Here is a 12,524-nt window from a genome sequence, read left to right on the forward strand (position 1 = left end):
CCATTGGGGGGTTTGGAGGGAGGGAGGTAGCCGCGGGCGCCGAGGTGAGTGAGTGAGAGTGGGCGTGTGATACGGTCTGGACCTAGGCAGGCAGTCGAGCAGAGAAAGCAGGAGAAGAAATAGCCATTCGTATTAGTAGAGCAGATGGATAGCCTCGTATTTCGAAATAGACAGACAGACTGTGGGGCTGGCCATCTACTCTACTAGGTATTCTTAAAGTAGATAAACCAGATAGTTAGTACATAGTGCAAGGCCCATATCTAGAGTGCTCTTCTTCCTCTTCTTCTCTCCCGAAACTACAGCATCTATCTAGATATCTCTCTACACCTCTACCTACTGTACTCTACTCTTCCTCCCCACCACAACCCCCCTTCATCCCACCACCACCACCACCACCACCACCACCACACACAATGTCCACCACCACCAACACCCCCCCAACCCCCGCCGCCATGTCCCCCGCCGCCCCCCCGCCAACATCACCAACCCCCCAGCGCCCCCGCCCCCGCAAAAACACCACCTTCGAACAACTCGACCGCCCCGGCTCCGTGCGCGTATGTCCCACAAACCCCCCCCCCCTCCCCCACCCAGACAAAACCACTAACCCCACCCCCACACAGATCAACGTCCGCGGCGCCTTCATCGACTCCGAAGAACCGCTCACCCCGCCGCGCACCGGCTCGCCCCCGCGCGGGCACGTCACAAAGGACATCCGGCTGCCGCACCACAAAGCCGACGTGTCGCACATCGCCGTGGACATTGGCGGGTCGCTGGCGAAGCTGGTGTACTTCTCGCGCGAGCCCAACGGCGAGGGCGGCAAGCTGAGCTTCAAGAACTTTGAGACGGAGCGCATTGACGAGCTGATAGCGTACATGGGCGGGCTTGTGAATGGGAAGCGGGGGGTGAACATCAAGGACGGTGAGGGGGAGGAGGGGAAGGGGAAGGAGGGTGAGGATGTGCTGTATGTAATGGCGACGGGCGGCGGGGCGTTTAAGTTCTATGATGAGATTAAGGAGGCGCTTGGGGTGGAGATATATAGAGAGGACGAAATGGAATGCCTCATCATTGGTACACCCCCCCCTTCCCCCTCCCCCACTTCCCTCCCCCCCACCACTTCTCTAAAGACTAACATCCCCGCGCAACCTCAGGCCTCGACTTCTTCATCACCGAGATCCCCGAAGAAGTCTTCACCTACAGCGAAGCCAACCCCATGGCCTTCGCCGCGCCGCGCCCCGACATCTACCCTTACCTGCTCGTCAACATCGGCTCCGGCGTGTCCATGGTCAAAGTGTCGGGCCCGCAGCAGTACACGCGCGTCAGCGGGTCGTCGCTGGGCGGCGGCACGCTGTGGGGACTGCTGTCGCTGCTGACGCAGGCAAAGAGCTTCGACGAGATGCTGGGCATGGCCGAGTGCGGCGATAACACCAAGGTCGACATGCTCGTGGGCGACATCTATGGCGGCGGGTATGGCAAGGTCGGGCTTAAGAGTAGCACGATTGCGAGTAGCTTTGGGAAGGTGTTTAAGAAGAAGCGGGAGGGGGAGGCGGCGGCGGCTGAGGCGGATGGGGATGGGGATGGGGCAGAGGGGGCAGAGGGAGGGGAGGGGCAGGAGGGGAGAAGGGGCCGAGGTTCAGGGAGGAGGACATCAGCCGTAGTCTACTATACGCGGTTAGCAACAACATCGGGCAGATTGCGTATCTGGTTGCGCAGAACCACGGGCTGGAGCATATATACTTTGGGGGCAGCTTCATCCGCGGTAAGTCTCTGCTCTTCCTCTCTTCTTTCCTGGTTTGTAGTAAGCTGATATTGTGATTATGAACGACAGGACACCGCCAAACGATGAACACCCTCTCATACGCAATCAAGTTCTGGTCACGGGGCGAGCAGAAGGCATACTTTCTGCGCCACGAGGGATACCTCGGCGCCGTCGGCGCGTTCCTGAGGCGGCAGCCGCGCAACTGGGGGAGGAGGTATAGCGCGGGCGAGGAGCACGGCGGAAGGAGGGTCTTTACGCCGGCTGCGGCTGGGGCTGCGGCTGGGGCGGCGGTGAAAGAATAGGTACGGTACAGTGGAGGGTAGGAGTGTAAGTCTCCTTTTTGGTAATTTATGTTTTGTAGTTTTTTTTCTTTTTTTTACTTTTACTGGGTCGGCTTCCTTTTTTTTTTCTTTTTCTTTTTCTTGCTTCTTTCTTTTTCTGTCTGTTTTTTTTATATACTATAGTTTATTGCCCCTCCCCCCCCCCCCCCTCCCCTTTTCCATAAGCCCGGGTTCGGGTTCGGGCCGGGTGGTAGGTCTACGGGGACCCCGCCCCCTCGTAGGTCACAGCCCCGGGTGGGCTACGGGGGGGGGGGGGTGTGTGAGTTGATACCATAGATGCGTTCGAATTCCTACGTATGTTGTTGCGATCATTGATTGGCTTTATTATACAATACAATACAATACAATACAATACAATACAATACTATAGATATTACGTTTGAGATCATTACCGCTAGCTTACAGTAGTGTGTAGTGTACTGGTGTGTGCGTGATATGGCTGTATGGTGGAGAGGAAGGAGGAAGGGAGTAGGAGTGGAAGCGGGCATATACACGGAACAGGGCGCGGGAACCCCCCGGGGGGGGGGGGGGTGGATGTAATAGGCCCGGGTACATGTAGGGCACAGGTGCATGCGGTGGTTGTATGTAGGTTTCAGGCCTAGTACGTGGGTCATGGGTTCGCACTCGCACTCGCACTCGCACCTAACGCGACGCCCATGCACCCGGCCCCTCTATACATATGTGCATGCCTAGATCCTGAAATACCCAACAGCTAAAGAAGCGCCTACTATACTGGGTCCTCCGCACACCCCGAGACGTGCGTGCCGAGTCCGGAGGCGCGAGGGCGAGCGCGCATGTATGTACGTCTAGACCGAGCTTTGAGCTCTGAACAGTGGTGGTGGTGGTCCGGAGACGGTGGGCAGCTGCAGACCGGGTGCATGGCTGGCTAAGTTATAAGCTTCTCATCGCGAGATACTTGAAAGTGCTAAAGAGGGTCGAGGGAGAATGTGCTTCTAGCCTATCAACCATGAGGAGTAGGTGCACGTAGGTAGGTCCATCCGATGAGCAGGAACGTCGCCCCCCCCGGGGGGGGAGAAAAAAGTTGGGGGAGGGGGGGGGGGAGTATGTAGATGGTCCCTTTCATATCGCCGCTACGCTACACAGGTGTTACTGCAAAAAGTCACAGAGATATATAGAGAACAGGCTCTAGACCAGGCCACTGGACATTCTCGTGAAAAGAGTTAGACAACAAAGCTCGGGCCAGTATTGCATGTAACCAATGAACTAAACAAACAAACAAAAAAAAGCTTGGGCCAGTAAGGCCCTTACTTGGTGTGCCTGCGTGCCCATCATACAATAAATCACCGCCCGCCAGGAGAACATCTGTATAACAAATATCAAACCCCCGGGAACAGGCCATGTTGCCTGTATGTTTTGCAGAGGCTGTAACGCGTGGTGTGTTCAGTGTCCAAGATGAGCGAGTGATATTCCATGATGCATCTTTCACTATCACCACATACCACCACCATTACCACCACCACCACGACGATAGGGACCATCCTGGGCGAAGAAAGGGAATATAGATACTGCCAAAACCTGGATACTAACCACTGAGGAGCTTGGAAGTGTAGGAAGATCTTTCGTTGAGAAAGCTGTAAGCATTGTATTAATTCATACTAGCCCCAGCAATAGATCACATGTACAGCTAGCGACTTTAACTTCGAATCCAGAGGCGGGCCTCTACTAAATTTATGGGACACTTTTAGAAGTAGCAATTGTCAGCTCGTTAATTCCCAGACCTGCCAAGCTAGGAGGGTTGATAACCATGCGGCTTTCTGCCGAACTATAATACAGTAGGGACGATGCATGAGACTAGGGCGGGGCTAGAGGTGTCAATGATAATTATTAGCCACGTCAAGCTTATCATTGAATCCAAGTACCTAGTCTCGAGAGTTATAAACCCAGGTGTTGTGCTGATCACCCGCTAGTGGTTGGGAAATCTGCTCAACGTCTGGAGCGTTGCAGTCTGGCGGAAGACTGAGTTACCTTACTCGTGATAGCTATTTATTACAGCTCCTCCAAGTATACCGGCCAACCAGGGTATAAAAAAAAGGATGAACTCATTATTGTCGCTAAAAGCACATGTTCAGAGCACCAAAAGAACGAAAAGCAAAGAAAGAGAAATAAAATCAGACAAATAAAGCAAACTCCCATTAAACATGGGAGAAAAGAGGCCTAAAAGGAGATGAATGTCCGTCCGCCCCCCTCCCTCCCCGGCCTGCTTTACGAAATCAAAACAATAACAGGCCCTCAACAATAACTAAATCACTAGAACCGTCTGCCCAAATAACCTAGGCTAAACCTTCTTGTCTGTTTCCTCAGTACCAGCTGTTGTTGTTTCCTCAGTATCACCGTCAGACTTCTTTTTAAGCCTAGGAGGATTAGTATCCCCTAAGAACCCATCCATCAGATACCCTCCCCCATTTAGCCTTGTCGGAGCTATTGCAACAAAAAATGAAAACGTAAGCCTCTTTTCTTTCCCGTTCAATCAATTCAATTTCTCACTCCTCCGTCCCCTCCCCCAAACGCACCAGCATCACAAATCAGTTGGACCATGAATCGCGGTTCCATATAGGATCTGTATTCCGCACGAAACAAAACAAAAAACGGAAAAACTGAATAAGCCGTGTGTTCACCAGCTTATGGAGAGGGGATAGGGGAGGGGGGAGGATGGTATTATTATTAACGTACCCTGGACAAACGAAGCAAGAACTTTAGATCCCGTCTGGAGTAACGGGTGGCCGACTACGATCTGAAGGAACCGCTGCAGACCCTCCCGACGGTGCTCGATAACGTCATCTGAGAAGCGGTTGGTGAATACCTTTCCTGGGAGCGGTGGGATAGTCACACGCGAGGACTCCCGTTCAAGGATTTCGCGAAACTTCTCAAACTCGCTGTAACGGCGACGGACACTGGAGGATCGGATCTGAGATGGAGCTGTGCGTTAGCGTACCCGCCCGCATGGTTGCACTTAAATCAAAATGACGGCCCGCTCACCTTAAAGGCTGGGATATTGGTCTGCACGATAATGAGTAGTCTGTCAGTTTGCGAACTTGACTACATATGTGAGTGTGGTTTTTTCGAGAGACTTACACGGCAAACAACCTCGTAATCTGTATACATGCCACGCCCGAAGCCATGTGTTTGTGGATCTTTGACCTGTGTGTGGAAAAGCGGGACGGTCGCCCCTGATCAGCTTCAAGAACTATACTCTGGTGCCGAGCAGCGGCGGCGGAATAGTGAAGGCGGGTGCACCTCTATCTCTAGGAAATTCTCTGGGGGGCCGTAAATCTCGTCAAAGCTCTGAGGCCGAGAGGACTGGATCGGTGCCTGCATGATGTATGTTTACGTATGTGTGTGGTTAGGGGGGGTTAGCCTGGTGATATACGATTTATTAGGCGGCTTGTTGTTGAGATGGCTTCTGTTTATCTTTGGGTATGGGGTGATATTAAGAAGTGGAGAGACAAAGAGACGTCCTGAGTTGGGGGCGGTTGGAAGAGGTTATCGTCATCTAGGGCTGCCCCACAATTAGATACGAGATGGCAGGGGTCACGTTTATATAGAATCCGACCGACAAGGCGCCTTGGGTCTTGTGAGATTCCACAGTTGTCTAATGCCTACATGCACTGTTTGGTACCGCTTACTGTATGACCGCTCCCCGCTTTCGTGGCTTTCTGCCAGATCAAGTGGAACATCTACATATCTGGTTCGCTTCCGTTACAGAGAATAAGGGGACTTAATATGGGCTTGCATAGAAGACAGAGAGCACACGAGGGCCCACGGGGATTCAATATATCATTTTCACATGCAATGTCTGTGAATGGGGGAGTGCCTTAAGCTGAATCTGGATCCCGACGCGTCGTTGTTTATGGTCTGCCAAGAACCTCAAAGTGCCAAAAGTGCCCCACGCTGCCTCGACATCCAGCGCCATTCAATTCACGAAGAGACATACCAAGCGCTAGCTGCACCCTACATACATGTATGTAGTCCATCAAACCAGGTCAATTTCTAAAATAGATTTGCTGAAAGAAATAAATCACACATCCTCCAGCTTCTTACACTTTATTTGAAATATTGCACTGCAATAAATATGTCTCGCTATCTTAGTATGAACTCTTTATCCATCATGAGTACTAGAATGCTAATGCTATCCCCGAATAAGCTCCCGGCAAGATAGCCCTCCTTGCTCTCGTAGAGCTCTATGCCGAGTCTATGTTCCCCAATGACTCCATCGTACCGGTTCTATCATTTGTCGTCAAGCATCTAGTCAGCCCTAAAGAAAACACTACCTTCATCCTCAATCTCGAGCAGATCACAGCAGCCACCGTGGGCAGAGCCAGTACAGTTGTGGGCCGTTCAATATTCGACCTATTGCTACGAAAGCTATGGGAGATCAATTCCTTCGATGCATTGCACACCTTCTTCACCGACATACAAGGCTACCTTGTTGATCCCGAGAGTGGTTCAAAACCTCCAATACGGGAACATGGTGAAAAATCACAGCTTAGCCGTGCATCAGTACTGGGATGCTTTGTAAGGAGAGCTGGATTGGAATATGTTAGGCTACAGTTCAACGAGGCGGTCCTGTTATGGCAATCGTTCATACAGTATCGGGAGCCTACATTGTCTATGTGGAAGAAGAGGAATCTTGGGGCCGGTCCGCTAAGCTTTGATGTGAATCTGAAGGGAATGTCATCAAACGATGCTCTGGTGAACCTGGTTTATGGACAGGGCAGATTGAGAGAAGCCAAGAACTGTGAGTGGACTGTGGCATATACTGGGGAGTTGCGCTGATGCTGCGGAATTCAGTATCAACCGATGACGTAGAAAGACTACTCGAGTATCAGGTTGACTCTATGCAGAGTAAGTAACCTATAAAATTTACAAAGCAAATGTAGCCCTAACTGTTCATAGGAATGGGTACTCGGATTCCGGATGAGATGCAAGTCCAACTCCGTCAGATGCTTGACACAAATGTCACTATTCCTGCACTATCACATTATGTTGAGTAGGACTCACCCAGCTGGTTGAAGTTAACGTCGATGCTAACTGCTACTAGATTTCTGAATTCATGGCGCTCCGGGGACTATCCAGGATCGTTTGACAACCTGCATCGTTACTTTGACTACACTATGCATAATCGTGATAGGTAATATTTACAAACGCTCCTGTAATATCTAATAGTCGGATACTAACTCAATATAGAACATTTTATCAATATGCTCTCCTCAATCTTGCTATCCTTCAAGCAGATTTTGGATGCTACCGCGAATCAATCTTAGTATGTACACATATCTACCATCGAATTCTCAGCTAACCTTTTCAGGCAATGCAAGAAACCATCAATACTGCCCGTGAGAATAAAGATATGGCCTGCCTCAACTTTTCCCTCTCCTGGCTGTATCACTTTCACAAAGCCCATCCCCAAGACTGCCCAGATGTGATCTCCTCTCGCATGGAGCGGGAATCCCTCCAGTTCCTCAAGGCCAAAGCTAAAGAGGGTGGCATGCACCATTTACAATCGATGGCCCACCTTTCGGAAGCTAAACAGATTCTTGTCGGAGGTGAAAGTGTGCCCACGGCATTTGAGAGCATATTGAGAAGCAGCCATTTAAACGTTACTAAGAATATCCATAATGCTATGGGGAGTCAAATATTATTACAAAGTAGCCTGTGGTCCAGGCTAGGCATGTGCTATTTGGCGGGAGGAAGTTGTGAGTTGTTTTTGGCGAAGTATAGAGCAGAAAGCCCAGTTGAAGATGTGGTGAAAGCGTTATGTAGAGAGGCTTATATTGTGAGTTTTGTGATAATATCATTCGGATTTTGTTTTTACTGACATTTTAAACAGATGTCAATGAAAGGTAGGTTCGACGATGCAATAGACCGCCTAGACCAGGTCGACCAAGACTGTCTCCGTACTCTTAAGGTCTATCAATACTGGGCCACCTACGTAGGTCTCTTAAAACTCAAACAAGCTATCTATAAAGGCGACATCTCGGCCGCCGAATTACTACTTCAACAGCTTTCCTCATCACCATACGTGGAGCCCGATTGTGCACTTGAGATATCAATCTGTCGCCTTGACCTTCAAGTCCGCCGCGGGAACTACTCTGCTGCCCTAGCAGGCATCACCCAACTGGCCGAGGAGCTTATTCGTGACCGTGCCGACCTCTACCATCGCATCCGGTTGATGGTCTTCAAAGCAGATCTGCTCTCAAAGTGCGGTCGCCCGCTCAAAGGTCTCTCTGTAGCCATCAATGCCGCCACAATTGCCTGGCGGGCTCGATTACTACCAGCATTATTCCAAGCATTTAGAACAATCGCAAATATTCTCATAAATTTGAGTGAATTTGAGGCCGCGTATGGAATGATGGATAGTATCATGCCGCAAGTGTTGGAGTGCGAAGATGCGCAATTGAATGCGCAGTGCTTTTCCGCATTGGCGAACGCTCAGATGGGGTTGGCAGGTGGGAAGAGTGGGGCTGGGAGGAATGAGTGTTTGCACAGGGCATTAGAGTTTATCGACAGATCTTTTCATGGTGAGTGATTTTCTGTGTTTGGTGGGAGAGTCACGTGCCCTATATCTACTACGTTAGCCAGTTACGGACTTTGACTAACAACTAGTAGAATATGCACGGCTTCAAGATACTGAAGCACAAATGACGTTAATGAGCCAGAAGGCCCGTATACAGGATTTCATTGGAGATAAAGGTCTACGGGATGATGCGGTGAAAATGTACCGCCAGTTGCAAAAGGCAACCTAAACAGCAACCAAGAACAGACCCGGAAGATTGGGAAACGGTTGAGTGGTGTTTTCATTCCCTATATCCAGATAAAAATATCCGCCCGACAAACCCTGTTCTCGTCTATAGAAAATGTTCGCAACCTTTGTACAATACTTACCTAAGTAATACCACATTACCCATTCTCCTTGCTTCTCTTCTTCTTTGTTCTTGCCGTATCTTACTACACACATTATAAATATACACGGTAATTCTAGACTTTATCTTTCGCTACTTCCCTTGACCTGACCCGGAACGGCCCCTCAAGCCTTTTCGCCAAATAATCGCAGGATTGTCTCATACATCCCAAACATGATAGCAGCTGATGGCACCACTCGGAGCTATTCAAACGTCAATACAAATCCCACCCATGCCATCAACTTCCAGGGAAACTTACTAAATGTGGGCTGAGTCCACCATACATCGATACTAACCCTTCCTCCTTCCAGATCAACTTAAAGCACTGAATCAAGCCTGTATACTTGACCTTCCCATCTGTTGGCCTTTGCCTCAGTCTCGTTCTAACAACCTCATGTGGATAAGTTATAATTGCTGCGAACAGCTTTGCACTCCCGGCTGCGCCCAACTTTCCACTCCAGTCCACAAATCCGTCCCACAATGTCTCCTTGCGCCCACTCTCCACAATAAGATCCTTCCTCCGTGCAAGATAGCCCTTCATCCGCTCGTACAGGACCCACTGCAGGGTGCTCTCTGTAACGCCGAGGTATGAAGCTGACAGTCCGCGGTAGAGCCCCCGGAACCCTTCTTGCCGGATCACTTGTCGCGCACAATCGTAGCTGTTTTTGTATTGACGGCTGCCAGGAGAGGAGGCATGCTGCTTATCAAGCTGGAGGCGGGTTTTGATAAGCCAGATAGGGTTTGTGGCGGTTCCGGTTACGATACCGGCAGCGGCGGCAGCGAAAAGGTGTACGGTTGAGTTCTCTTTTCCGTCATTAAAGGTGTTGGCTATTATGCGTTTCCCATTGCCGTAGGTGTAGAAGTTGATTGCACTAGGTACCCGCGCCCGTTAATGTCTGTCTGAAAAGCTCTCTCTCAATCTATACGGGAGTTTGGAGGGTATGTACCGAGCTGGAACGACACCACTAAGGTTAGGACCAAGGCCTTTAAAAAGAGCTCGCCAGCCCTCGACTTTGTGAACATTTGCCAGTATCTGGAACGTTTCCTGGAAATGTCTAGCGCCCTGTCTGATCAGACCTCCGCTGCGGTTGCTGTGACTAGCCGCTAATTGTTGCTTGTAAAAATCAGACTGAAGCCGAGTTTTTACGACGTCCAATGGCGAAGTTAAGAATGTCGAAGTCATTCCTCCGGCTCTGTTTGCATACTTAGCATCTTGCTGTGAGAGGCGCAGGTGGGAACTCTTACGCCCCAGCGACAAAGTGTGCCCATGGTTTACGCTCTGTCTTTGTTTTTGCCTCTTTACTATCTGGTGCTGGAACGGCGACCCCGAGTTCTCGGGATGTGGGGATATTTTCAATGGTGGATGCAGCATCGGGCCTGCTTGTCGCCGCCGCCGTCGACTTAGAACCGAAGGCGCTCATCTGAGAGGGAATTGAAACAACTGAACTATCTTATCGCTTTCAGGGTATAAGTAAATCAATCGAGAATATTTGAAAATTTGTGTGTGGCTGGTTGTTCGTGGGGTTGTGGAGGTTCTTCAACTTTTTTAGTGGGGGTGACGCTTGGAGGGGAAAGATTTCTGCTTTTGTATGGCTGTGGAGATTTTTTTTCTTTCCATGTGAGGCTCTGTTGATGCGCCACCATTCGGAAGCTAGGATGTGCGATGATCATTGGCAGGCATTGCAACCACAGGGTCCCGCTTGTTAAGTTTGGAAAATCTGAATTGGATTTAGTCTTATCGGCATATCTCGTTGGGTAGTTTAAATCGTTAGTTTTGCGACTTGGGCAATGTCTTAAAATATCGAGTGATAATTCATGATTTAGAATCGATTTGGTTTATAAAGGATATAATATGTCCCTCATCACACTAGGGAAAATATGTAGCCACAAAGTACAACTACGAAGAATAACTTGTATTCATAATTAATAATATTATTAGGGGAGGCCTTGGTCCTTATTGACATGATATTTTTACGATCCTTGTCTTTGTACATACATATGTACTTTAAACTCAGTGCCTTCGACTTATACCTATAGAGGATATCGCGGCTGCAACCAGAGAGAATTCTTATCTATATATAGCTATCTTCCGATAGGACTGAGGTAACTGTGAAGCAGTTAACGCTGCAGCAGATACCCTAATATATATGCATGTACGTTTATATAGGCCGGGTGACGTCACGTCAGCTAGCTGTGCCATAGCTATCAAAAGCATAAATATACATGTATACATATATGTGAAGTCTGTATAAGTTTCGTTCCCTTCAATAGTGCAGTATTCGTGTAACAACTGCATGGCTCGTAAACTACATGTATACATACATGAATCACGCATCATTTTCTGTATTGACGCATTTCGGACAGAAGTCATTTTAATACTTCATCTATATAGATACAGTACCAAAAAAAAGTGGGCTGATTTGGTACTTTAGCTGGCAGACTGCCGCAAGGTCAATATGACAACAGTATGTACCTCTTACACCCCCTTTTGATACTACTCATTTATATTTAAGAAGTGATAATTAAAATACATACGCATGAGTACATGTATTAGGCTACTACATGGACGTAGTGGGGGTGACAAAGTACATTTCTAAAGGGCTCATCACAGTGATTCAGTATGTGGATATGTAATTAGAGGTTTGTAAGAATTAAGTCAAATGAGTTCAGGAAGGAGACCATTCATACCAGATTCATAATACAACTCACCAAACAAAACCATGAAGTCACCCGTTTGGTTTCTTTCAGTCTTTTACGTTCACGACGCCAGCCTCTTCTAACGTCCTGAGTGATGATCCTCTATCTAGGCCAATCTGTCCAGCAAGACCAGTTTTATCCCAGAGCCTGATAGACTCCTTGCACTTTACAACCCTTTGGTCCCTCGATAGCAACATTCTCGGGAATTGGTTTGGAATTTTCTACCATTACTAGCTAACTTGGGCGACCGGAGTAGAGTACCTATCTAATCTCAAGAACATTGCTGACTTTTCGTAGTTCGAAATGTTCATAATTAGAAATTGCTAAGTTGGGATATTATTACCCATAATATTGAATTAACGATGTAGGGATATAAGAGTAAATCAACCTGGATACGTCTCACGAATGTTGATAGCAGTATTTATATGATAAAACTGGCGATATTTAAAGGGGGTCATCTTCAAAAGAAGACAGCTATCCAACATTCTTGTATGCTGGGTCTGACAAAATGAGCGTTTCTTTTAGAATGTATACAATAATGATAACTAGTTCTATAATGGGAGATACAGCTGAATCCCTAACTTCATTACTGGCCGCCTGGGAAATTTTGGAAATAAGATCACACACGACGTTTTCGCCATCTTCCATATCTGATGAACTTAGATATACAGACGTAAAAACATATATATTCAGAGCGAATTGGGGAACTGGGTGATAGGGAAATTTCAACTTAGATACTGAATTTAATATGTCGTCCCTCAATAGATATAGAGGTTGAGAGTTAACGATGTTTTTAATGCTGAGCCCGAG

At 48.4% G+C, this 12,524-nt stretch overlaps 4 protein-coding genes across 4 annotated transcripts; 2 read left to right on the forward strand and 2 right to left on the reverse strand.

Moving 5' to 3' along the window:
* Positions 1 to 413: 413 nt before the first annotated feature.
* LAJ45_06746 (uncharacterized protein) lies at positions 414 to 2,058 on the forward strand (the record flags this gene model as incomplete). The annotated part of the gene is made up of 5 exons (XM_046116308.1): positions 414 to 554; positions 621 to 1,068; positions 1,149 to 1,651; positions 1,711 to 1,756; positions 1,826 to 2,058. The coding sequence occupies 5 exons, from the start codon at positions 414 to 416 to the stop codon at positions 2,056 to 2,058; spliced, it is 1,371 nt and encodes a 456-aa protein (XP_045970511.1).
* A 2,335-nt stretch (positions 2,059 to 4,393) lies between these two features.
* LAJ45_06747 (uncharacterized protein) lies at positions 4,394 to 5,433 on the reverse strand (the record flags this gene model as incomplete). The annotated part of the gene is made up of 5 exons (XM_046116309.1): positions 4,394 to 4,536; positions 4,789 to 5,023; positions 5,095 to 5,115; positions 5,191 to 5,256; positions 5,353 to 5,433. 5 exons carry the CDS (start codon positions 5,431 to 5,433, stop codon positions 4,394 to 4,396), a joined length of 546 nt encoding a protein of 181 aa, XP_045970512.1.
* A 484-nt stretch (positions 5,434 to 5,917) lies between these two features.
* Positions 5,918 to 8,861, forward strand: LAJ45_06748 (uncharacterized protein; the record flags this gene model as incomplete). Its single annotated transcript, XM_046116310.1, has 10 exons — positions 5,918 to 6,076; positions 6,149 to 6,203; positions 6,260 to 6,853; positions 6,907 to 6,960; positions 7,012 to 7,105; positions 7,157 to 7,246; positions 7,303 to 7,378; positions 7,424 to 7,891; positions 7,946 to 8,636; positions 8,725 to 8,861. 10 exons carry the CDS (start codon positions 5,918 to 5,920, stop codon positions 8,859 to 8,861), a joined length of 2,418 nt encoding a protein of 805 aa, XP_045970513.1.
* A 281-nt stretch (positions 8,862 to 9,142) lies between these two features.
* Positions 9,143 to 10,438, reverse strand: LAJ45_06749 (uncharacterized protein; the record flags this gene model as incomplete). The annotated part of the gene is made up of 4 exons (XM_046116311.1): positions 9,143 to 9,220; positions 9,277 to 9,889; positions 9,965 to 10,210; positions 10,263 to 10,438. 4 exons carry the CDS (start codon positions 10,436 to 10,438, stop codon positions 9,143 to 9,145), a joined length of 1,113 nt encoding a protein of 370 aa, XP_045970514.1.
* Between the last annotated feature and the right edge of the window lie 2,086 nt (positions 10,439 to 12,524).

The sequence above is a fragment of the Morchella importuna genome, assembly GCF_003444635.1.
Source record: "Morchella importuna strain M04M26 chromosome Unknown Morimp01GS020, whole genome shotgun sequence".
Classification (NCBI taxonomy): Eukaryota; Fungi; Ascomycota; class Pezizomycetes; order Pezizales; family Morchellaceae; genus Morchella; species Morchella importuna.